This window comes from Vombatus ursinus, unplaced genomic scaffold (genome assembly GCF_900497805.2).
Source record: "Vombatus ursinus unplaced genomic scaffold, bare-nosed wombat genome assembly UNPS02009062.1, whole genome shotgun sequence".
In the NCBI taxonomy this organism is placed as follows: domain Eukaryota; kingdom Metazoa; phylum Chordata; class Mammalia; order Diprotodontia; family Vombatidae; genus Vombatus; species Vombatus ursinus.
In genome coordinates this window covers 17,392,801-17,419,404 of record NW_020948840.1, presented here as the reverse complement: position 1 = coordinate 17,419,404, position 26,604 = coordinate 17,392,801, and the positions used below count along the sequence as shown (strand labels likewise).

At 43.9% G+C, this 26,604-nt stretch overlaps 1 protein-coding gene across 2 annotated transcripts in view; it reads left to right on the top strand.

The window, feature by feature from the left end:
- Positions 1-291: 291 nt before the first annotated feature.
- The window catches only part of TOGARAM2 (TOG array regulator of axonemal microtubules 2), a 67,606-nt gene continuing 41,293 nt past the window's right edge, over positions 292-26,604 (top strand). For both annotated transcript variants that reach the window (XM_027850537.1, XM_027850538.1), the window contains exons 1-13: positions 292-638; positions 1,481-1,692; positions 5,972-6,171; positions 8,213-8,259; positions 11,447-11,628; positions 12,950-13,106; positions 13,433-13,597; positions 17,132-17,276; positions 18,151-18,256; positions 19,185-19,420; positions 21,127-21,285; positions 24,044-24,161; positions 25,914-26,008. In XM_027850537.1, the coding sequence (XP_027706338.1) occupies positions 386-638; positions 1,481-1,692; positions 5,972-6,171; positions 8,213-8,259; positions 11,447-11,628; positions 12,950-13,106; positions 13,433-13,597; positions 17,132-17,276; positions 18,151-18,256; positions 19,185-19,420; positions 21,127-21,285; positions 24,044-24,161; positions 25,914-26,008 (2,075 nt within the window). In that variant the 5' untranslated portion in view covers positions 292-385. The remainder of the gene's footprint in view (positions 639-1,480; positions 1,693-5,971; positions 6,172-8,212; positions 8,260-11,446; positions 11,629-12,949; positions 13,107-13,432; positions 13,598-17,131; positions 17,277-18,150; positions 18,257-19,184; positions 19,421-21,126; positions 21,286-24,043; positions 24,162-25,913; positions 26,009-26,604) is intronic.

Below are 26,604 nucleotides of genomic sequence, written 5' to 3'. Positions count from 1 at the left end.
CTTGCTAATTATAATTATTTAGCATTTGGTTTCTTTCTTTTTTATTATTATTTCTAACTACAATTTACATTGTTGCAGTTATTGTATGCATATAGGTACACTCATGTATGTATGCACACATGTATATTTGTCTATACACACATACACAAGTACACATGTGTATATGTGTGTCTGTATATATAATATTTTAATTTTTTTGATTGTTTACTTCAGTTTGTATTCTAAAACTATATTTAGAAGTCATTTTTAGATCATCTTCAGTTTTGCAGCAGCAGCAGGTGGAATCATTTGTTTGCCCCTGATGCTTTGCTAGGCTTGGGCCAAGGTAATTCAGTTGTCCTCCTTTGTCTGCCCAGCGTCCCCCCAGTCCCTGCTGAAAGTCCAGATGGAGAAGCAGGCCCCTGTGTGGGGCAGAAATGGAGACCTGACTAGCCTCAAGGCCAGTCTTGCCTCAAAGGGTTGGCAGTCCAGGAATGGCCATGTGAAGAAGGTGGAGGTGGTCTCTTCAGGGCCCCACCCTCTCCTGCCCGCCACCATCCGGGAGATGGAGGCCAGCAGTGCAGCCTTGGAGACCACCCAAATCAAGGACAAGCTAAAGAAGAGGAGACTCTCTGAGGGGCTGTCTGCTTCTCCCAGAGGTGAGCCCAGTGGTTCTGCTTGTGAAAGGGTGAAGACTAGGAATCAGAGAGGCAGGTTTTAGGCCTGGCTCTGCTGCTAGGTGAGCCTGGACAATTTATTTCCCTTCTCTGGGCCTTGACTGCCTTATCTGTACAACGGCTGTGTGTGTGGGGGGTGGGGGATAGGGTTAGGTGGTCTCTACAGTGGCTTTTAGCTCTGACAGCTTGAGGTCGAAGTCCTGATGAGGAGAGGAAACAGAGGCTGCCCTGAAAACAGTGGACACTTTGTCTGTTTGATGGACAAAGACCCCATTAGCCACAGGAATCCTGGGATCTGGAAAGAGCAACAGTGGACAAAGGGGGTTGGCTCTGTAGGGACTCTGTTTTTGTTTCTCCCATAAATGTCACATTGATTACAGCACCTGCCTCCCAGGGTTGTTAGGAGGATCAAGTGACGTGATGTGTGTAAAGTACTTTGCAAACCTTACAGCACTATAAATGCTATTATTGTTATTATTATCCTCTATTAACATGGATCCCCCTCACTGGACGGTAAGTTCCTTAAGAACAAAGACTGTCTCACTTTGTCTTTGTATCTCCCAGCGCCTAGTACTGGTGTGTGACACATAGTAGGTGCTTAACAAATGCTTGTTGATAGATTGATTGCATAAGCATTTATTAAGTGCCTACTCTGTGTCTGGCACTGTGCTAGGTGCTTGGAAGACCAAGAAGAAAACCAAACATTCCCTGCTCTGAAGAAGCTTTTGTGAAGGCCATGCTGCCTTTCTCAAGGAAAGCATCTTTGACAAAGACCTCGCCTTTCCTTGGAGCTTCCATTCATTTCCTTTTTACCCCCTCTGCAGCTTCCTTGGATGCTAGAGGAGTTACTAAGGGTACTTCCCTGAAGAGTGCCGTCCCCCAATCCACCTCTCAGAGATTACTGACGGCTTCCAGGCCAATGCCTCCCATCCGGAGCATCCCCACCACCCCGGAGGTCAAAGGGTCCTTGGAGAATGCCTCAGGCCCACAAGGGAGTAGCAAGAGCCAGCTAAGGGCAACTCCGGCTGCACAAGAGGTAATGTATAACCTACCGTTCTAAGTTTGCAACACCTGTTCCTTTCTTCATGGAGTAAATGTCTTCTATTAACTAACACAGAAGCTGGTCTCTGTGTATGTGTCTTTCTGTCTATTTGCCCATTTATTTGTCTATATGATTTTTTTTTCCATTTTTCATGTGACCTATCATCAATTAATCAAACAACATGCATTTATTAGGCACCTGCAATAGGCCAGGCACTGTGCTATATACTAGGGATATAAATATATAAGTGAGATAGATAGTCCCTGCTTTTAAGAAGCTTACCTTTCACTGGGGAGATATAACATGCTCTCAGGTACACATAAGTTATATATACACATTGACTCCAGAGTGAGAGAACCCACAATTGGTTTCATCAAGAAAGACTTTTCCAAGGAAGGGGCACTTGAGACTTGCCAGGTAACCTGTACTGAAAGCTTTGACAAAGGGGGGTTAATTTGATACATTATCAATTCCAGGTGGGAGGGAGAATTATTTCCTTCCCTCTTCTACCTGCCTTCTGACATCCTTAAACTCAAAGCATGATCACGGGGGCACTTAAGGTCAGTTTAAAGACCACGGGGTTTTAGACTCTGAAACTCTACAGAGAAAGATTTCATCATTTTGGATGCTAGGGCCATCTACCATTTGTACCTCATTGAATCTGAAAAATGTTTTATCAGGAATAAAAATAACTCTGTCCGGGCCGCACCTTTTCTAATACAAATGTATCAGAGGCAGGCAGAGGAAGACATGTAGTTGCCATTCTTACTGTAGAGAAAGGTATGAAGTAGCGCCATTTTTCCTAAAGTTTCCATGTAGGCACTTAATGAATACTGGTTGATTGACTAATGGATACTGATCTTAGGTCAAATTTTGTGGGACCATGCTGGACATAGTTCAGCAATGAGAAAATGAGGATGCCCTTGGGGATGGAGTAATTCATAGGCGCTTAGATTTAGGGATGGTCAGAGACTTTAGAGGCCATCCAGTTCAATCCTCTCATTTTGCAGATGAGAAAACTGAGGCCCAGAGAAGACAGCATAGAGAAGGTGATAAGAGTGCTGAACCTGAAGCTGACCAAGACCTAGGTTGAATAAATAAAAGAGAAAGAAGGTGTCAGGGCCCTGGGTAATAACCCATTACATATCCCACCTGTCTTGACCCTAGGAGATGAATTGGATCTCAATTACCCCAAGGACTTGAGGAAGTCAAGTCCATTCAGGCTTCAGTAGAGGCACTTAGGGGTACTTATATATGGATGTATTGTTTCTGATAGACTATAAGATCCTTGAGGGCAGGCACTGTTCCATTTTTGTCTTTGTATTCCTAGCACTTAGTGGATAGTAGTGGTAGTGGGTAGATGCCTGCTGATGGATTGATTGACTGCCATGAGGACATAGGCTTTAGCCTGGATGAGCTGTCCCTCTACTTGTTGGCTAAGCCTTTGCTGGCACAGTTTGCTTTCTGGGGAGAGATTCTAGCTGTAGCATCCGATCTTGGCCGGGACCCTGCCTTGCTACCTTCTTCAGTTCCTTGGTCCCAGACTGGCCGTGGTCAGTTCCTAGCTTGATCATTCCAATCAAGCCTTTGTCTTCCTTCTCATCTGTGTCTTGTCTCAGGCCCACCTGCTCTTGACGTGTCCTTACCTTGGAATACTTAGGATCAACCTCCAGTTTACCTGACCTCCAGTTTACCTAACCACTTGGTCGAACAGATCTTCTTCAAATGGCTGGCCTCAGCACATGTACACTCTGCCTGAGTGTCAGCCCCATTTTTTGCATATGCCTTCTTAACAGCTGCTGGCTTAATCTTGCCCGATCCTTACCTCAGCCGGGAGAATTTCCAGAATATAGATTTAGCACAGCCTAACCTGGTGTATCTTGGGCATAAAGAATGTGTATTTTTAGTCATTTTTTTGGGGTGGCCAAATCATAGGATCATGAAATTGGGATCTGGAAGTAACCTTAGAGGTCATCTATTCCAAACCTTTCATTTTATTGCTGAGAAAACCCAGGTAGATTCATTGACTTACCCAGTGCTCACAGGTAGTAAGTGACTGAACTGAGATTTGAACCCAGGTCCTCTGACTCAAATTCAGCCCTCTTTTCACTGCACCCTATTCTCACAGACCAGGAATAGATCATATCCCTGAAATAATACAAGGTGGTGTAATGTGTGTGGGGGGACTGGGCCTGATGTTCTATAAAAGTAAATCCAAAGAGATTGTAGTTCCTGTTTTCTACAAAGTCCACATTTTTTTTAATTTAAAAATATTTATTTTAAAATTAATAACCACAGTGAAATCAAATGATACAAAAAATAAAATCATATATAAAACTATGAATTCCAAATGATTTATAGTTTGCTAAAAGGGAAAAAAATAATCATATATGAACTCTAATGACTTAACAACAGTGGCATCGTGTATCCTCCTGGGGCTCCTTATATTTTTCTTCCATGTTCTTACCAGATTTTATTATGATGATGGTTGTAATTAGTTTGCACTCTATCACTTCTTATGTGCCTTTCTATATTTATTTGTATTCTTCATATTCATCATTTATCACAATAACATAGAAGTAATAATAGCAGTAATATAGAAGATCCAAAGTTGAAGCCAAGACAGCCCCCCTTGGAGGGAAGAGGGCTAGACTGGGAGTCAGGACACCTGGCTTCTACCCCCAATTCTATCTAGCATCCACTGGCCATGTGACCTTGGTCAAGTCACTTTGCACCTGGGCTTTGCTTTCTTCATCTGTTAGGATGAAAAGTTTGAACTGAAAAATGTTTATCAGGAATAAAAATAACTTTGTCCGAGCTAGACCATCTCTAACACAAATATGCTTTCTGGAAAAGGAAGACATGCAATAGTCATTCTTATCACAGAGAAAGGCATGAGATGGCCATTCTTTCTAATGTTTCCACATAGGCACTTAATAAATGCTAGTTGATTGACTAATGGATTCCCATCTTAGGTTAAACTTTTGTGGGACTATGCAGGACACAGATCAGAAATGGAAAAATGTGCCTTGAGGATGAGGTAATCTGTAGGAGCTTAGATTTAGGGACTCCCAGGGACTTTAGAGGCCATCAGGCCTAATCCCCTCATTTTGCAGATGAGGAAATTGAGGCCCAAGGAAATAAAGTAGGGGGCAGCATGAAGTAGGCGAACAGAGTGCTGGAAGACCAGGTCTTCATCCTGGCTGAGAGACTTACTATCTATAAGACCTTGGGCAAATCATTTTATCTCCTTACACTTCAGTCTTCTCACCTGTAAAATGGCAATAATAGTAGCAGCCACCTCAAGGGGTGTTGTGAGAACAAATGGGATAATGTAGGTAATCAAATGAGATAACATATGTAAAGCACTTTGCAAACCCTAAAGTACTGCTGTCTATGATGATGATGAGGAGGAGGAGGAGGAGGGGGAGGAAGATGATGATGAGGATGTTGTGTTTTGTGAACTTTAAAGTTCTATATACTTAAACATGTCATATATAAATACAATATTTATATAATAAATATTAGCAGCTATTATTATTAGTAGTAAATGTTATATCTTGTTCAAGGTCACACAGGTTCCTGAACAAACAATTTCACAGGGCACAGGAGCATGGTTAAGATCACTGTATTACTGGCTTTCTCAGGTCTAAAATTCTATGATTCTTTGAAATAGGAAGAAAGAAGGAAGTGGAATCTGACTTGGGAACTTTCTGAGTTGGAGAAGTAAGGAAGTAGGATGGTTTTGAGATGCCACCCAGGGCCACTGTGGTTTTTTTGATAATTCTTTCCCCGGAGAAGCTGCAGGAAGGAGAAAGTGGGTTGGAATGTTCCTTGGGACATTAGTGTCCTAAGCTTCATGTTTCTCTATGGGATTTCCTCTAAACCTCCCTCTGATGCCTCATTGTGGTGTGGGAGCAACGCTGGGTTCTCAAAGACTAGAGCTGAGGCCAAGCTCTGGCAGGTCTTCCCAAGCTGGAAGGCTTTCATGTAAGTGAAGGCCTGGCCATCATTTGAGGATTCGCCCTACTCAGCTTGAAGAGACTCATCACCAGAAAAAAGGCTGACCATTGACTGATGTAGGGGGTTTCGGGTTTTGGTTATTTTTTTTTTTTTTTGGTTTCATCAACTCATGATGACTAAACACTAAGACTGGAGGAGTTGTGTTCTGCATCCATGGAGAGTCCCATGCCATCAAAACTGCAGATCTTTAAAAGGATCGAAAGAAGAAGGATAGCTAGACTTTAACTCCCTCTCCCGATGCTGTTCCCAGGTGCAGATATCCCTTCAGTACCTGCATTGCAAAGATGAGAAGATGAGGCAGTCTCTGGGAGGTGCCCTGATCCCTCCCATCCTGAAGGCCGGACAGCCAGCAGACACCAAGTCAGTAACATTACCAGCTATTGTTAGCAATCCTAGTCCTGTGCCCCCAGGCCAAGATGTCCTCACTATCCAGGAGGTCCCTGGAATAGGGTAAGCCACACTGGGACCTTCGTTGGAATTTTAAAGATTCAGAGATTGTTAAGAGTTAGCAGGGACCACCAGCTCCAGTTGGGTCTGCATGGGTTCCCTGGGGCCAATGTTCCATAGTTGGGTGCTTTGGATTACTGTTGATGGTCTAGAGAAGGGATTCTTAACCTAATATCTCTAAATTTGTTTTTTAAAAATATTTTGTGTTTTTCAACATGTTTTCTTAGTAATCCTGTGTTTTTTATTTTACGTATTGAAAAACATTCTGAGAAGGGGTCCATAAGCTTTACCAGATTGCTAAGGGGTCTGCAGATACAAAAAAAAAACCCAGTTAAGAGCCCCTGGTCTGGAGGGTCTTTGCTTTATCACAAGTCTGGATGACTGGGTTCCTAAACTGGATGAGCTTATCATAATCCTGCTTGAGATCATTGGTGGTTTTTGTCCTTGGCAAACCTAGCTCCTTTGAATGGAACATCCTCTTGGCAAGGACAAGTGACCCTCTCCCAGGGAAGTAGCAATGTCCCCATGAGGGGTTGCTGCTGACTACTCCAGACTGGAGCCAGTCCAGATAGTGTCAGAGGGTGGGCAGGAACACAGACAAGACTCCCAGGTATGCCCTGAAGTGTGTTTTAGGTGGGCCCTCCATCCTGTCCCTACCTTGTTCTCCTCTTTCTTTTAAACCTTTTAGGGTACCCCCTCCACTCAGATTTCCCTTAGCCTAAGAACCCTGTCCCTCAACCCTGCTTCTGCCCTTGAGCTGCCATCTTGCCTCTCTCTCCAGACTTCTTTCAGGAGCAATCTATATGTGCTGCCATCACCTTCTTGGCCCTTTGCAATCTGCTTTCCAGCTTTACCACTCTGTTGGAGTTGCTCTTTTAAAGGTCATCAGTGACCTCTTACAAAGTCAGATGGTCTTTTCTAGACCTCATTCTCCTTGACCTTTTGGCAACATGTGACACCATTGGTTGATCACCCTTTCCTTGAAACTTTCTCCTTAAACTTTCTGCTCCTAGGACCTCCTCTTTCCTTTTTGGCTGCTACTTTTCTGTCTCCTTTACAGGCATTTTTCCTTTCCCTCTTCATGTGGGCATTCCCCAAGGGTCTCTCCTGGCCTCTCTTCTAACTTGCTCCATGCACTCAGTGATCTCATCTACCTCTTTGCTGTCAATCATAACTTTTCTGTGGCTGACTTTTAAATCTACTCCCAACCTCAACCTTTCCCCAACCCAGTCTAGTCTCACTCTTCTAGATGCTTCATGAACATCTCTACATAGGTCTTCTACAGTTGTCCAAAACCAAACCTAGCTTTATGCACTTCCTGCCTCCAGACCAGCTTCTCCTCCTGGTTTTCTTATTTTCTGTTGATGGCAGTCCAGGCTCAAAACTCTCAGAGTCAATGGGGACTCGTTTCTCTTCATACATGGCCAATCAGTAGCCAAGTGCTGTTGATTCTGTTTACTACTAGCTTATAGTCCAGGGTCATGTCATGTTGCTACTGATTACTGAAAAACAGCAGTGGTAGGAGTAAGGTAACTGCCTAGCTATGCTGGGATGTGAGAGAGATTAAGGATGGGATATACCTTGCAACTAGAGTCTAGAGTTGTGAATCACAATAGCTGATGATAAGAGAAAGAGGCCATTCACATTTTGGGTCCCAATTGGTCTTCATCAGTGCCATGCTTGCACACAGGTAGAGCCAGTTGGCAGGGTCATCACTGGTCCTGTGGACAGACACTGTTTCTAGTTTGGAAGGGCTCATAGGAAGGCAAATGTGAAGCCAGTGAATTCCAGAGCTCCATCTCTTTATCCCACAAAAATCAGTTGTGTTGTGGCCTAACTCTGTTGTAGGGATAGGTTCAGAGAATGCAAGGCTGGTGGGGGCTGGTGCCAGGCTGGAGATGCCCAAGAAGGTCTGGCACTCTTTAATTCGTAGAATTCCTAGAGGCTATCTTCACCAACCCTCACCTGGAAGGGACATTTCTGCCTTGCTATCCCTTTATATGGCTTTAAAAAGATTTTTTCCCCCTTTCCGATTTCTTTTAAGATTGGTACAGGAGAACAGTCCCCAGAAGAGGACCCCCAAGTCTGTGGGTAGGTATGCCTACCTCTGTTTATTGGCTGTCTTGTACTCTTGGCTACAGAGCTTTGAGCAGGTTGGTGGGAATGGGAGATGGGGAAAATTGCACTTTCCAGTTAAATCCTTACCAGGCAGCTAGCATCATATAGTGGTAAGAATGATGGTTTTGGAGTGAGGAAGCCTAGATGGGAGAAACAATTCTGCTACTGTCTCACCTTGGGCAAGTCACAACCTCTCTGGGCCTCAATTTTTCTCAGTTGTCAAATGAGGGATGTGAACTAGACGTTGTTTCAGGTCCCTTACAGCTTTGGCATTCTGTGGAGAGAGAAACCCTAAGACCTCAAAGCTTAATGAGCTCCCTCGATAATTAAAGGTCAGGAGAATGAAACCAATATTGGGAAGGAAGTCAGGTGAGAGGATTTGGGGAGGGAGAGGGGGAGGAACCGGAGGGTTGAGCATCTTTTTCAGTATGAGCAAGAATTCTGATTTGAAATGCTGATTTGAGTTACCTGGAAAGGGCAAGAGGAGATGAATGGATGCTACATCTGATCTAATTGGTTGGGAGGGGGGCTAAGTGAGTGAGCCAGAAGCCTACAGGGACTGGGTTTCAGGAGGGGTTGGAATGCACATAGCCAGAGTTGTCCAAGTCAGAACAGGTCCAAGGAGAGAGTTTTGGCAGGATCAAAATAATGCTTAGGGTGTTCCTGGGGGAGGGGAGGGCCTTGGAGAAGCAGTTATTTTGCTGATTGGAATTATCCAGGACAGATTCTTTTGGAGCTTAGCCCCCTATAGTCACATAAATATTTTTATCTATATGGTCCTGTCCCTCTGTCTTTGATCATCTCTTCAGTAAACAGGCCTAGTAGTGGTGTTGCTGGGTCAGAGGGTAAGCACAGTTTAGTAACTTTTGGGGCATGGTTCCAAATTGCTTTGCAGAATAGCTGGACTAGTTCCCAGCTCCACCAACAGTATATTAAAGTACTTGTTTCCCTCAGCCCTTCCAATGTTTGTCATTTTTTGGGTGAGAGCATCTTTGCCAATCTTATGTGTGGAACTTCCAATTTACTTTAATTTGCATTTCTCTAATTATTACTGATTTTGAGCATTTTTATATGGTTGTTGATAGCTTGGATTTCTTCCTTTGAAAACTGCCTGCTCATTTTAGCCCCTAAGTTATGCTCAGCAGGTATGACTGTTGGCCAGGGAGTGCCTGATTTCAGAACATAAAGTTCTAGGCCCGGGGGAAACTTGTCTGACGTGCTTGGCCTTTGCAGCAATCTGGCTCCCCACCCATCTCTGCTTAGGCCCTAGCTTCCCCTGTGTGAAAGCCTAGCATTCTGGTGTGGTGCCCCTCAGCATCCTCAATGGTTCACACCGAGAGAGTAAATAGTTTAATGGTTTATAAACTGTCCTCACAACCCTATGAAGTAGATAACTTGAGTATTATTGATATTTTAAATACTCTATTGTAATCCATATATTTTTCTTTTATATAACCTCCTTTCCAAGGTATTCCTTCTCCCTCCCACCCAGGGCTCCCCACCCTTTCCTACTGAGAAAGCCATTTCTTGTAACAAAGATCAAAAAGAAAGAGGGGAAAAAAAAAACAGGATAGCAAAAAGAACCACCACAGCAGCTGCGGCTGACAGTATATGAGGTATTCCAACCTGTAGTCCTCCACCTCCGCAAAGAAAAAAAAGAGGTGTGTTTTCTCAACTCCTCTCTGACAAGCTTGGTCACTATAATTGCATTATAATTCAGTTTTCAGGTTTTGTTGTTATTTTTTCTGTTTACATTGTTGTCATTTTGGCCCAAGCATTATTATTACCATTTTACAGATGAGAAAACCGAGGCATGAGATGTTAACAACAACAATAATAATTATCATGTATATAGCACTTTGGAGTTTGCAAAGTACTTTACATATGTTATTTCATTTGAACCTCACAACCACCCTACTAGATAGGTGCTATTATTATTTCCATTTTACAGATGAGGCAGCTAGGTGGTTCAGTGGATAGAACTCTAGAAAACCTGAGTTCAAATTCGGTCTTATACACTTATTAAAATTGTGACCCTAGACAAATCACTTAAACTCTGCCTCACTTTCCTCAACTGTAATACAGGGATAATAACAGCACCTTCCTTGAAAGGTTGTTGTGAGGATCGAATGAGATAATATCTATCAAGTGCTTAGCACAGTGCCTGGCACATAGTAGGAGCTAAATAGATGCTTATTGCCCAATGAGGAAACTAAGGCCGAGAGACATTAAGCCACTGGCCCAGAGTCACACAACACAGCTGATACACGTAGGAGCTGCCATTCGGTGCTCTTTTTACTCTCTCTGCTTCTTCCTGCAAAGTGAGAGAAACAAGAGAAGAAGGATGAGAAAGTTTTGGGAGCTGGTTTTAGGTCTAAAATTCCCTGAAAATTAAGACGATGCCATTCCTTGTAAATGACCTTTTTGCATTTCCCAGAACTCATTTCTTCACGTGGGTGGAAAACAGCTAACACAGCTCACTGATGTCTAGCAGAATTAAGCTAGCTGTGCTGGCAGAGCAGCCGATGGATGCTAATCCCTGCTCTGACACTAACCAGTTGTACCACATTGGTTAAGTCACTTAAGTGAGGTTTCACTTTCTTTATCTGTAAAATGAAGGGGATCAGCTTGGTGACCTTTATGATTACTTCCAGCTCTAACATTCTGTGTTGTGTGACTCTGAAGTGCCTGCTACAGATACTCCGCGTACTTGTCTTCCCCTCCCTTTGGTTGGAAGCTCCTTGAGGGCAGGGTCTGTGTTGTAGGGTGCCTTCAACATTGTAGATACTTCCTAAGTGTCTGTGATGTTCCTTCTTCCTACTTTCCCTCCCTTTTCTCTCTTCTTCCCTTTCCTTATCTTTCCTTCTGTCATTCATGACAAGGCAACTAAATCCTTACACTTTTCCTGACTTGACGCATAGAGTAAGAAATGCCTTGATTATGTTGCTCCTCAGATGGCTTTATCTCGTGCCTGGCTTTAGTACTCTTGAAGACTAAGCTTAATTCATACCCGTGGTGAGTCAATCAGAAGCGTCTGACAGAAGGAACAAGTTCTGAGAGCTTTAGGAATAATAGCCGTGCTAGTCCATGGCCTGGAAAGTTGGTTTCAGCAAGTATGCTGGCTGTCTTAATGCCATCAAGAATGTGCTTAACTCTTCAGAGGAAAGGCCTATGATCCCTCCTGCCCGAGCCATGCCAGCTGGTGGCACAAAGTCTGCTGTCCATTCCTCCCAGACTGCATCTCCATTGATGACACCCTCCTTCAGCCATGCCAACAAAGACAAACAGCTGAGGACCCAACAGTTGCTGAAGGAAGTGGGCCGGCCAGAAAGCAGCCCCAGGGTATGTGTGAGGACCCAGGAGATGGTGGCCATCCCAGAGGATGACAAGCTGGCTCAGCTACTGACTCTCATTCCGGTGGTGGTGTGTGTGTATGTGTGTGTGTGTGTGTGTGTGTGTCTCACACACACACACACACACACACACACACACTCATTTTAAAGTAACTCTGCGTCTAGGCAGTAGAAACAGGAGGAGAGTGGACCTGTGCAGACCTGCAGTTGCCCCATTGTTCCTCAGTGGTTTGAACCTCATTGGAGGAGGGCATTGGGTGTCACCCAAGAACTAAATTACTGCTGGAAGTGGGAAGTAAGGGATGGAAAAAGGGACAAAAGGGAAAGAGAAAGAACAGTTGTGAAAGTGATATATAAATGAAGTGTGGGGGAAATCAGGTAGAAGGGACTGCGTAATTCAAAGAGGAGAAAGGATGTCAGGTCAGGGCAGATGGGCTTAAATAAACTATAGCCAGGTCATTTGAGCGACTGCCCAGTTTCCAAAGAATACCACCTCTTGCTGCAGCCATAATAGCTGACAGTTATATGGCACTATAAAGTTTGCAAAGTGCCTTATAGACAATCTTATTTGATGCTCACAATGACTATGTGTGATAGGTGCAATTATTAACTCCATTTTAGAGATGAGGAAATTGAGCCTGAGAGAGGTTAGGTGACTTGTGCAGGTCATGCAGCCAGTGAGGGCTAGAGGACGGATTTGAACCCTCATCTTCCTGACCTCAAGTCCAGTTGCCTCACCCACCGTGCTGAGGGGCAGCTGGCTCAGGGGCCAACAGCATGATGCCTTGAGCTGAAACATAAATCCATGATTCCACCCCAACTTGCAGTCTAACCTTGAACACATTGCTCTTCTTTTCTGGGCTTCATTTTCCCTTCATTTCTCTGTTCTGGATGAAATAGTAAAGGATGGGAAGCAGTTTTTCTTTTTCCTGGTTGAACTGACCCCTTCCTTTCATGCTAATAAACCAAAATGAATGGGTAAGAAGCATAATTTTGAACTGGGTATAAACTAAGCCTTTTGTAGCTTGTTCTGTCCAGCTTACTGGATACCCCTGAGACAAACTCAGGATTCAAATCTAAGAGAAACTCAGATTGGATATTAGTGGAAAACAAACCACACCCTCATTGTCATTTTGTTAGTTGACAAGAAAGAAGGACCAGAAAAAAAAAATGTGTTCCTGGGAGGGCCTGGTATGTTTGGATACTTTTTTCTTTGTAAACCAGTATAATTCTAGGGGCAAAAGGGATGCCGGTAGGGTGCTGGACAAGATCTTTGGGGTACAATTCAAGTTTGCATTGTATTTGTACAGATCCAGGTGACCATTGCCAAGTCAGCCCAAGAAAAGATGCTTCTGAAGCAAATGAAAGAAATGGAGTTATTCCAGCGGGTCAGGGAGCGAGAGGAAAGGCATCGGGAGAGAGACTTTCTGTCCCAGAGTCTGAGCTCCAGGAGCATGATCAAGGAAGGTAAAAGAGTATTTGGATGGGTGGGTCCCCTGGAAGCCTGCAACAGAGAAAGGTGAGGACCTTTAGAATGAAGACACACAGAAGTGAGACTGTCCTCCTCCAAGTACCAGGTGACGTTCCTGTCTCTTGGAGGATCAGGGCTATTGAGTCATCCCTGAGAGAATGCTTAGGTGCCACTGCCCTATGCTCCATCTGGCTCAGGCTCTTGCTGGGCCCATCTCTAAGGCACTGGGCAATGTGCTAAGAGGCCTATCATGGTCATGCAGCAAAGGATGCCCTAGGCAGTGATACTTGAGCTCTTATATTTTTTTTTATGGTTCTCACAGGGCTCATTCCCCTCCGCAATGGTGGACCCCTGTCTGTTTCCACCAAGTTGGGAAGCCCATGCAGAACCAGCCTCGGCATTATCTTGAAGAAACGAGCTAACCGTTCCTCTCTGCCCAGTCTCCCCGTCGTCAACCAGGGACCCCGTTTTACCCGCCACGCCTCAGGTAAGGCTCAGCCTGATTTTTCCAGGAATGTGGGCACTGCAGATCCTCCATTAGGACACCATCCTTGGTTTTCCCATCATCATACTGGCACCCTTTGGTCCATGACAAAGATGTTCTTGGCTTCTTTGCTCCCTTTTGCCAAAGGTTGACTAAGGGAGTGAAGAATAACAGTTGGACAGTGAAGGAATTAGCAACCATGGTGAACTGGGAAAGCAATTGGCTGTGTGTACATATAGCGGTTGGGGCCCAGCTGAGGTTGTGTGACATAAATTTGTACGGGATCCAGTCAGAACAGTTGCATGATTTTCTCCACCCATGTGTAGAAATGAAACTGTGGATGGTGGGAGTGATCCAAGGCTGAGGCTCAGTAGGTTGCAATTGCAAAATGATAAGGAAGCTAGGGACTCAAGAGAGGAGGAGAGTTTAGAATTGAATTTGTTCACCAAGGAACAAGATGGGGGAAAGAGGAGAGAGTGGTTAGTGCAGGAGAGATGGCCTGGAAGAGAATTGAGGGATCAAAGGATTGGATGTCACAATGTAGATGAAGAGTAGGGTTTGGTAAGAGAAGGCAGAGGGAGAGGTGAAAAGCAAATGGATTATGGTCAGATAAAGGGATTTATGAATTCTTGAACACGGAAATAGTACATTTATGAGTGATTGCAAAATTGAGACTATGACCATCTTTGTGTATGGCTGAGGTGGAGGAGTTGTCATGGGAAGTGAGTAGGTTGAAGAACTCAGTGTTTAGGGTGTTTGAGGGAGAGTCATTTAGCATGTTGAAGTCCCCTAGCATGAGGGTAAGAGTTGAGGAGGAGAGAAAAATTGTGAGCCACATACTGAATTCATTGAAGAAAGAAGGGGAGTGAGCTGTGGGTCAGTAGACAACTTCAGGATCTTGATTGAGTGGTAGATATGAATAGCATGGACCTCAAAGGAAGAAAGGTTACTGAGTGATGGAAGAAGTGAGACAGCCTGGAAGCGGCGATGGGGAGCAGGGAATATTCCAATTTTGCCGCCTTGATCAGTGAGCCAAGATTTTAATAATAGCTAATAGATGGAGGGAGTGGGAGAAGAAAAGATTTAGAGTGAAGGGACATTTGTTGTCTGTGGAACTGGCATTCTGGAGGGCACAATATGACCAAAGTATTTAAGCTTCAGCTTCAGTATTCAGTATTTCAGTGAATAGCTTGAATGAATTTATTAAAGTATTGACTGATTTGATCTCCTTGCTGTCCAATGGATTCTCAAAAGTCTTCTCTAGCACCATAATTTAAAGCATCAATTCTACGGCACTCAGCTTTCCTTATAGGCTCACTCTCAGTCATATATCACTACTGGAAAAACCATAGCTTTGATTAAATAGACCTTTGTTAGCAAGGTGATGTCTCTACTTTTCAGTCTGCTGTCCAGATGTGCCAGAACTTTTCTTCCAAGGAACAAGTGTCTTTTAATTTCATGGCCACAGTTACCATCTGCAGTGATCTTTAAGTATAATAATATAAAATCTGACACTCCTTCCATTTCTCCTCACTCTATTTGCCAGGCAATGATGGGACCAGTTGCCAAGATCTTAGTTTTTTTTTTTTATGTTAAGCTTCAAGCCAGTTTTTATACTCTTCTCTTTCACCCTCATCAATTCTTCTTTACTTTCTGCCATCAGAGTGATATTATCTGCATATCTGAGATTGTAGCTATTTCTCCTGCAACCTTAATGCCAGCCTGCTATTAGTAGATTCTTAATACATGCTGGCTGATTTGTTGAGTGAAGACCACTTGTATTTGAACAACTCAAGTAACTCTTATCCTATATTAGGGCTGGTCTTTCTTCTAGGAGAGGGCTAGAGGACGGATTTGAACCCTCATCTTCCTGACCTCAAGGGGTGGGGGGTGAGGTGGGAGTTGGGGGAAGGTGAGTCAATACTTTGAGTCCTGTGCATTTCAGAAGATGCATCAGAGGAGGTAGAGTGTGGGTCTTGCTAGCCCATCCTGATGTTCTTGTTCTCCATAAATGTGAGTGGTCATGCTGGTGGTAGTTGGTAGCAGTGGTGGTTACTACTACTGACTCTGTGGGTTATATGAATGAATGAATACCAAAGGGAGGCTAATTAATAGAAACTTTAATAAAATCTTACCAGACATTCTTATCTTACCCAAAACTCTCAAATGAATAATAAATGCAGTGTATATATTGTTTGCCACCTAAGCAATACTCAGATCTTGTGGGAGCTCTAAGATCTTGTGCTTTCAAATCAGGCTGTCTCCACATAGGCACTAATATTACCGGATCTTGATGATGGGAGACGGTGCTGGGAAGTGTCATGGTTGTACCTGGCTTCACTAGGCCTAGGATGCAATCTGGATCAAATAGCACTTTGCTTAAGTGTCCTTGAGTAGATCCCCTCTCCTTTCTGGGCTCCACATTTCTAAACTATAAAATGAGAGGGTTGGACTAAATGACCTCTAAGATGCTTTGATAGACTGTGATTTTGTGAGTTAGTTATAACCCCAGGTGGCAAGGTTGCCGGGGATTTAGTATACTTATCCTACTGCTAACACTTTGATTTAAGGGGGTTCACAGACACCATCTAATTAATCCTTGTGCTATCCAGTGAAGTACAGATGGACTGGGGTGATCCCTGTCTTATCTGGAAGAGAAACTGCAGCACAACCTGTGTCAGTCACAGAACAGACTAATCCAAAAAATCAGCTGCTAAGAGGATTCTGATTTTATCAGTGAAAATATGAATATCAGCTCCGACGGCAATTCATCCACGAGCCCCTGCTAACCAGCACCCAACCATAGATAATGAAGAGTTGACTGTAAATACATAGAATGACTTGTCTGTCATATGACCACAGGTAGCCTATCACAAGCCAGCATTTCTATATGTAATAATGGACATTCTCCTTAAGTTAGGGCTCCTGAGGATGGAGGGCATCCAATCAGATAGACAGCAGGCTGATTTCCCTCCCTCGGTCCAACGGGAGTCCTGCAGGTACTGACAGCTTTGCCCACAGCTATCACCGAAGCCCCTCCCTGCTCCATGTTAGGTATGCCAACTTATTGTGTGTCTTTGGGGCAATGCTGTGGGTGAGGTCTGGGGAACTGTGAGCTTCGTGAGAAGAAACTTGTGGAAGTGAAGAAGCTTAGTGCCATTACTGTCTCATCCAGTGGTGTCAAATTCAAATAGAAATGGATCCTAGCCAGCTGCATATTGACTTAGGAAACCACAAAATAACATTATTTATGTTTTTTTCCATATTTTTATTTATTTTGTTAAATATTTCCCAATTACATTTTAGTCTGGTTCAGGCCACACTTGGTAGCAAGCAACCTTCTGGCCTCAAGTTTGCCATCTCTGGTCTTGCTCACCAAATGGTTCTCTGTATAACTCCTGTCTATTGCTTTTCTCTTCATTTCTTCTCTTCTTTCCTTCCTCCCTCACTTCTTTTTCCCTTCTTTTCCTCCTTCCTTCTTTCCTCCCTTCATCCTCCTTTGCTTCCTTCCGTGCTCCCTTCCTTCTTTTTTTCCAGCCAATTCCTTACCTGCAGTGTTCACAGTGGGTTCTCCAGAATGGGAGGAAGAAGAACGGATAGACAGCTGCAAAGAGCCGAGGCCTCTCTCAAATCCAGAGCTAGTACTGATGAATGCCTTCCAATGGCTTGAGAGCAATGATTGGTGAGGACCAACCCTGTCTTCCTTCTCTCATGTGCCCTTACCTTCTTGTGTTCCTTTGCCCCTGTGTGGCCTGTGCAATGACAGATGAAGATCTCCAACACTCAGGAGTGGCCCCTGTACCATCTCCTGGGGATTAGTTGCAATGTAGGGCATTGCTGTGCTCTGCCCATGAATGAAGGGTGGGGGGAAGAACCTGGGCTTACCCAGAAACTTGACCTTATTTGCTAGGAGTATTTTTTTAATTTTTAAAAATATTTTATTTTTCCCCAACTACATGTTAAAACAATATCTTAACTTTTTTTTTTAAAGTTTTGACTTCCAAATTCTATTCCTCCCCCTGTCTCCCTCCATTCAAAACTATAGTTTATTCTAGTCCTGTGCTAATAAACTAGGGGTCTGCTGGGGTCTCCACAGTCTCCATGCAATTTTGCATGGTGTAATTGAGCTCTCTTTTAATACCTACTCCTGTAAGGGGACAAGAACAACACTTGTACAATGGGTTTCGTGGTCAGATCCATCAGATACATTGTGGTATCCCTCACCGTATTCCAGGGAATGTGATATAAGCGCAATTGCAGTAAAGTCAGTTGTTTCATAATGGGTTTTTGCTCCAGGAGGTATTAACCTGATTTTTATATCATAATGAGTGATTGATACAAAGAAGAAACCTCAACTTTGAGGCCATGTCTGTTATAATTTGGGGAAATGCATGTTAGCTGTGTGCACAGGCTTTGTGAGGTGTGATCTGGGCAGAAATGGGGGCACCCTCTAGGTGGCGCTGTTCAGGCCTTCAGGGGTCCCCTTGGGTCCCTGGTGGAATTCATGATTCTCCCTTCTGCCTTTGTGACCTGGATCCTTGGGGCTGGCTTCTTAGGCAGATGAAACAGAAAGGTCTGGTGAGCATCAGACGCCTGGCAATCTGTCACCCTGAGGTCCTTGCAGAGAGACTGCATGATGTTTCCTTGGCAGTAATGAGGGAGGTGAGTAAGCACCAACCCATGAGCAGTATTTTTCATCATCTATCCCTCTCCCTTCCCAACCCTCTTTCCACACTGGCTGTAGGTGTCCAATATATATTAAATATCTGCTATAGTCTGGGATGGTTGTTAAACCGATTCCTTCTGCAGATTTCTTGCATTGATTCCCCTTCCCTCCCCCCCCATCCACACAGCCATCAGATAAAACTTATGTACATTGCACATAGTAGGTGCTTGATAGAGATTGTTGGATGAAGTCTATTGTTGAATAATCTCACGCTTGAATTATAGCAAAAGCTTCCCAGACAATTTCCTTTCCCTTAATACACTGTGTGACCTGGCCAAGGCGCCTTCACTATTCTTAACTCATTTTCCTCAGAAGACTTTGATATGCAATAACTACTGTGATGATATCAGAATCTTGAGATGTAATTCAATCAGCCAGTCTAACAACCAGCATTTATTAAGCACCTACTATGTGCCATGCACACTAGGTCCTGGGGATAAAAAGGCAAAAATAAAACAGACCCAATCCTCAAGGAGCTTACATTCAAAAGTTATCTAATGTGTTAAGCAAAGACCTGGGTTTAGAGACAGTGTGGAGTGTTGGGAAGAGCACTGGGCTTGGAGTGAAAAGACCTGGATTTGAATTCTGCCTGTTTCACTTTATTCCCTATGTGTAGAATGTCCTCCAGCCCTCAGTGTCTGTCTTTCTTATTTACTCCATTATCCTGAGTTTAGTTCTTTATACCCTCCCTCCCTCCCCCCCCCCAGCTTTTCTGGTCTCAGCATTGTGTGAAAAGTGATGCCCTCCTGGGTAAGACCCAGAAGGGTCTGGGATGTTGGTTCCCATCTTTCATTGGGAATTTTATAGTTCTTCCTGCCTTCCATCATCCCTGCTGAGGGGCTCTTCTTTCTCTCTCCCCCAAAGGTTACCAATCTCCGCTCCAAGGTGTCCCGCCTGGCCATCAGCACATTGGGAGACCTCTTTTGTACCATGAAGAAGAACATGGACCCAGAAGCTGAAGAAGTCGCCCGATGTTTGCTCCAGAAGATGGGGGATACCAGCGAATTTATCCAAACAGCTGCTGATCGGTCCCTGGGAGCCATGGTAGAAAATGTGACTCCTTCCAGATCCCTGGCAGCTCTCACAACAGGGGGTGTACAGTATGTATTTGGCTGTCATTTGGGGGTGGGAGGAGGGAAAACATGAGATCTAGAGAGCTGAGGACACAGGAAGAATGGTGCTTAGGGGTGAGAGGAATGAGGAGACAAGTAGAAGGAAAGGGGGGAATGGGTGTGCAGGATGTGGAAAGTGGAGAGGATTAGATGGGATGGGAAGGGGTAGAAAGAGAGGATAATTTCAGAAGAGGAGGGCTTGAGGGAAGAGAGAGTAGAAAAGGAGAGGAGATATGGAGAAGAATGATAAGGGGGGACCCTAATCATATAGGGTTAGGGTTGACGTGCTGTGGCTCCCTGTGAGGGAAGCTGGTTCTTTTGGGTGGGAAGGCTTCCCCCCCCATTCCCATTCCTGCCTGTTCTCCCCCACTGTTAGTCTGTGTGACAGTGATGCTGAGAGATTAAAAAGCTAACAGGAATTTAGGTCTTCTGGATGAGATGCATGTGTGTAGCACCAAGCCCTTGTGCAGAAAGGAGAGAGGAGGCACCTTGTTATTTTACTGAAGCAGGCTGGCTGGGGGTACCTGCGGATTGCAGTAATAGGCACCAAAGGGAGACAACCTGAAGAGGGTTTGTCCCTCCTCTTCCGCTCCCAGAGGAGGAGATGTTTCTTTCTGATGAAACCTGGGCCAGTGAGCGGTGAAATCAAGCAGATTCTGACACATCACCTGGGAGATTCTGTTCTTCCTACCAGCTGGACCCACTTCTTGCTTAGCTTTTCTTCAGCCAGATTTGTTCAACTATTTTAAATATTTTTTATATTTATATAATATAAATATATATATAAACACATCCATATAATATTTAAATATTTTAAATAAAAACTTCTAATCCATTTTCACTTGTGAATCTAATCCCATGGATTTGTGAGCATCACCCCTTAGGCAATTGCACCAACCCTACACATCTGAGATCTTTCATCATTCTGCAGATCGGTGATCTTGTCTGAGACCTGCAGGGGGTGGTCTTGTATCAGCTTGCATGCTTCTCATAATCCATCTATAGATTGGTGACTGTATCTAGTTGTAGATTGGCCATCTTGCAATAACGTGCAAATCTGGAGTCCTATTTCAGATTGCAGCACATTGGTGACCTTATGTCAGTCTGTAGATTAATTATCACTGTTTTTCCAGCTTGGGAGAAATTGATCGCACTGGTGTGGTACTCCTTCCCTTTGCTGAGAGGAATCAAGGTTAGGTTTCTAGGGGAGCCTTTGGAGAGAAAGCACCATTTGGTGCCAGGTGATAAATGGGTATTGGACCCAGAAGCAGAATGTGTATTGGGCTTAGGAGCTCTGGAGGAAACGAAGGAAGAGCTGAGTTCTTTGGTGGTTCTGGCAGCCAGACAACACTGTCGTCTGTCTTCCTTCCTTCCTTCCTTCCTTCCTTCCTTCCTTCCTTCCTTCCTTCTTTCCTTCCTTCCTTCCTTCCTTCCTTCTGCCTCCCTCTTTCCTGCCTGCTAGCATCAGCACCCCCAGCCTTTGGTCAGGAATGGACAGTTCTCTTTCTATCCATTTTCTAGGCTCCCTTGGGCCCCATGAACAGCTGATCCTGTACCTCCCCAGGGTTTAGGTCACTGACATGAAATGCCTTTGAATCTGAGTCCCAGTGATCTGGCTTTACTGGCCCTCTCTCCTTGGGTTTGGGTGTCCCTCCCTGAGCTGACCCCCCTGGCCATGCTGTGCTTTCTTCCAGCCACAGGAACCCACTAGTCCGAAAATGCACCGCTGAGCACCTATGCAATGTCTTAGAGCAGATTGGGGCTGAGAAACTACTGTCAGGGACAAGGGACAGTACTGACACGCTGATTCAAATCCTGGTAAAGCTTGCCCAGGACTCCAATAAAGAAACAAGGTAACTGGGTACTTTTTGAGACTGAAAACTGCCCAGCAGGCCTTAAAAAGCCCCAGTACAGGCGAAGCCACTGAACCTATGGGGTTTAGCTCTGCCCAGACTCTATGCCAAAGGAATGAGAGACTGCATGATGTAATAAAACAATCCCTGGATTTGGAGTCAAGAGGTCCTAGGTTCCAATCCTGACTCTGCTACTTCCAATTTCCATGTTTTTAAGTAAGTCAGTTCCATCACTGGACCTTCCCATCTGTAAAATGGGGGCTTTTGGGTGATAGGGATATTGTCTCTAATCTATGACCCCATGAACATAGTGAGCAGAGGCTGGGTAGGGAAGCCAAGAGGGTAGTTAATTTATCCTGTAAAATTGTTAAACATGTTAAACCAATGTACCTCGTCATGACAGGGGGCAGGGGAAGGGCAGGAAGTGGCCGTGGCCCGACAAGACACTGGTGGGCCTGTGGCAAGCTTTGTGTCTTCCTGTCCACCTTCCCTATAACACCTGTGACTTACTACAAAATAAACATCAACGTGTCGTGGGACTTGGTGCCATAAATACATACACATTTAATAATAGAAGATGGCATTGATAGAGTGCTCTAAGGTTTACAAAATGTTTTCCTCCTAGCAATTCTGTGCAGTTGGTAGTGTGAGTATGAATACATATTATAGGTAGAGTTTAGAGAAGGGAGATGTCATTTCTATATTTAGTCCTGAAGATTAAGAACTAGAAGGGATCTTAGAGGTTGCCTAGTCAAACTCCTCCCCCCATTTTACAGATGAGAAAGCTGAGGGCCAGAGAGGGCAATGACTCGCCCAAGGTCACACAGGGAGTAAATGGAAGAGTTGGGACATGAACCCAGATTGAACCCAGTTCTTCTGACTTCCGGGGTGGTGTTTATTCCACACTGCTGGTTATATTAAAAACTCCTGTTACCCCCTAGTCAGCTGCCTAACGTGACTACTGCTTCCCACTTTCAGCTCTGAGCAAGAAAGATGCCAGTCCTCCATATTTAAAAAAATTGATAATTTTTTTCATCACAAGTATTTCCAAATAATTTCCCTCCTCTCCTACGCAATAAGTCTTGCCTTGTAACAATTTAAAAAAAGAAAAAAAGACAATAGTTTAGCAGAACCCACCACCTATTGACCATGTCTAACAATATATACAGTGTTCCATGCCAGGTTCCCCACCTCTGTAAGAAGGGCGAGGGGTTCATTTTCTCAAGTCTTCTCCAAGACTACTCTTTGTCCTTATTCAAGAGAGAACTAGGGATTCAGTGCTGGGGAGCATGAGCTTTGAGTAGTCTTTCCAGTGGTGGGGAGGGGATTGTTTTGCCCCACCCTACTCTGGCTCACCTGCTTTCCCCATTGACCAATAGCAGGTGTTTTTGAGATGGCTGTCAAATCTGTGCGTTGTGGAAAAAGGGAAATTTGCACAGAATTTCAGTGGCCTTGTTAGCACTGTCCACTAATCAGAAGAGCTAATACAAATTAGTTTTATGCTTCAGTATTTGCCTCTGTCTTGGCGTTAATTGGGTCTATCTATTATTGCCTTTAAAAAACACAATCTTCATCACAACAAAGAGGAAAGAAAAGAATGGCAGGGTTAGTGGATAGGCAGGGATGTTCCAAATATCTTTTCATAGGCTATGGGGGCGGGAGACAAGTGTTTTTCATATTACAGCAGACCCTCGAAGCCTAGACTGTTAGGGTTAGAAGGGAATTTTCTTAGAAATGTGTTTATAGGGAGTAAATCAGAATCCCCCCACATGTTGTTTGCAGAGAGCAATGTGGATCTTTTTGGTATGTAACCCCAACTTGTTCTCTTCTCTGTGTTGCCATGGAAACTTAGGAAGTGGGAAGTGTCTGTTTGCCGACAAGCAAACATTTTTACCCTGAGTTCCCAGGCACCTGTGGTTGTACTGGCACCATCAAGTTCAATGTCATGGGCACTTCAGAACTCTGGGTAAAAATGTCTGCTTGCCGATAAACAGTCACTTCTCACATCTGTCCCAAGTTTCTGCGGCAGTGCTCTGAGAGAAGAGTGAGTGGAAGTGACTTTCATTTTTAAAAGATGGAAGTAATTTTCTGCGTGTGTGGGTGGCATGCACACATGGAGGTATACACTTTCTTAGATTCTTTTGGTATTTTTGATATGAGAGGCCAAAGGCCATGGATCATACCAGCCTGGAGAGTACGATGAGCTGGTGTGTTCCATGTGGAAATTTCTCAGGAGCCTTGGCAACATGTCCTAGAATAAGATAGAGTACCACACCTGGAGTGAAGAAGACATGGGTTGAAATCCCACCTGAGACACTTGTGAGCTGTGTGACCCTGAACAAGTCAATTAACCCCACTTGGCCTCAGTTTCTCATTGGTAGGGAGGGTTGGTCCAGATGGTGTCTATGGTCACTTCCAAATCTTGGTTTATGACTATGATGTGTGAGCTTCACACATCCGGGTAAGCACCTGAAAGTCTTTCCTGGAAGTCTCAACCCACAGAGGTTGTCCCATCAATACACTTATTCTCCAGGCAGTCTCATCAATCCAAGTGTCTTTTCTGTTCCCAGCTGAGAAAGATTCCATGCGTGAGAGATCTTTCTGAGATGTATTTAAAAGGGAAACAAGACAAGGACATTCCAGATCTCCAAGACTGCTGTTGAGTCCCCACATTGACCAGGAGCAATCCATGTGTGTGAAGGAGATGATGGCAGCCTCCATTAAGGTTGTCTTTATCTTTCTCCTTTTCTCATGGCAGGCTTTATGGTCGGAAAATGATAAACAGCTTGATGTCAAACTCGAAGTTTGATGCATTCCTGAAACAGTCCCTCCCGTCTCATGACTTATGTAGTGTGATGGCAACCATCAAACAGAAGGTGAGTGCCAAGCACAAAAAGGGGGTCTGAGCTTCTGGCTAGGGGGAGGCCTGCTTGATGATGACTGAATGCAGCCTCTGGGAGATGATAGAAGAGTGGAGATTGACTGCCAAGATTCTGATACCAGAGAGGAATTTCAGGACAAGGGCATGGCTGGAAGTGGGGCAGGATTTTCACTCACTACTACTTTCTAAGATGGAGTAAATAGTTTGACATTCCTTATAATTTACTTCCTCCTAGTTTTCTTCCCTCCTTTTTATTTTTTTAATTTTTTATTTTTTTTAGGCAATTGAGGTTAAGTGACTTGCCCAGAGTTACACAGCTAGTAAGTGTCAAGTGTTTGGTCTGAGGTTGGATTTGAACTCAGGTCCTCCTGACTTCAGGGCCGGTGCTGTATCCACTGTGCCACCTAGCTGCCCCCTTGCTTCTCTTTTTGAGAGAGGTAGCCATGGTGGAGAAAAAAGAATGCTACACTAAGGGTCAAAAGCTCTCTTACCTTGTTGTGACCTGGGGGTGGTCACCTGACTTCCCTGGACCTCAGTCCTTTTCCTCTCAAATGAGGGGGTCAGACTAGCTGCCCTGGGAGGTCCCACCCAGCTTTAAATCTATGTTCATGTGAACTTATGCAGCTGTGTGAATTTGAGCAAGGTACTCCAGCTGGGTCTCAGTATCCTCTAATGTAAAATTGGTTAGAGTTCTTTCAGTGGCATGATCTTTAGTCTATTGATCACCCAGTTAATCAGGGTTCTTCCTAAAATGTGACACCCAGAGTTAACTTTCTTTCTGTTGAGCACATACTTATTCTCTCTGGGCCTCAGTTTCCTCATCTGTAAAATGAGAGGGCTCAACTAGACAACTTTTGAGATCCCTTTCACTTCTACAGCTATTATTTATATTCTTTCTTTACTTTTTAAAAATTTTGTTTTGTTTTGGCTTTTCTTGAGTCTTTAATTGCCAATCTCTTTAGGGAAACATACAGGGATTTTAAAGAATAATTCACATTTCCATGGGTGGCTTAAGTTTACGTGGCACTTTCTCCACAATAACTACATGACGTAGATAGGGCAAATATCGTTACCTCCATTTTATGGAGGAGAGAACTGAAGCTCAGACCAGTATGGTGACTTAGTCCCATAGTAAATAACAGCTAATTTTTGAACCTAGAATTCCTAAACTCCAAATTACAAACTAGCCAATTATAGAAGTTATAAAACGTATCCACAGTCCTTCATAAATCAAAGAACAAACATTTACCAAGCTTTTATTATGTGCTGGGCACTGTACTGGGCATACGAGAACAAAAAAAAAAAAAAACAACCCTTGCTTCCAAGCACTAACATTCTATAGCTGTGGAGGAAAAGCCAGGGCAAAACTTTTCTTAACTGACTTATCTCCTTCCTGACTCTGGAGACATCCAGGAAAGGCATGCATGCCACTCTCCCCTAGAGATGTTTCTGTCCTTTCTTTTCCTTGGAGTGAGTTTTGCTTACCCTTCCAAGAACTTGAAGCCCATGGTACAGAAAGTAAGTCTAAAAAGTCTGGTCTGTGAAGAGCCAAGACCCATTACTGGGTGGGCTGCTGTTTCTGTTGTGAAAACCCAACAATGGTGGTCGTCTTCTGTTTCATGGTCTTTAGGGTGCTTCTAGAATGGGCCTCTCCCTTCATAGGTTTCTGTATATATATGAATATACATACATATACATACATAAAAAAATTATATATATATATATAAATTTTTTTTTTTTTTTTTAGGGAGTGGAAGAAAACGTAGAGCCTCCACCTATCAGGGGCCACAAGATAATGAAGACCATAACAATCTCTGAGGACACCCGGCCTAGTGAACAGGGGTATGACACCACTTTTAAATGACAGAATTCTGATTTTAAGATCTATCACAGAGAGACTAACTAGGACCAGCCTGTGAAGGGAACCCTTATGTCCTGGTGGATTCTGAGAAATAACCTTGCGGGAAGGAAAATAGGTCTTGGGGCACATGGGGCTAAAGGGAGAATTTACAGATCAATACTTGCATGAATATATTGGTGCTAATATATGAAGGAGTTGGGAGTCCTCCCGTATACAATGCTCTGAGTCCTATTTTTCACTGAATTTGAATAAATTGGAGCAAAGTCTGTACTCTTTTAATGTGTTTCAGCACAGCTATTTTATCTTTATAGTGGCTGCTCTTAAGATTGTAGAGTTTGAGCTAGGAGGGTCCCTGGAGGTCATCTAGGGACCTCATTTTACAGATGAGGAAAAGGAGACCAAGAAAGACTAAATGAGTTTGCCCAAGGTCACAAGAGTAGGAAATGGAGAAACTGGAAATTGATACCCAGGCCTTCTTACTCCAAATTTTCTTTCTTTCTCTTTCTTTCTTTCTTTTCCTTCCTTCCTTCCTTCCTTCCTTCCTTCCTTCCTTCCTTCCTTCCTTCCTTCCTTCCTT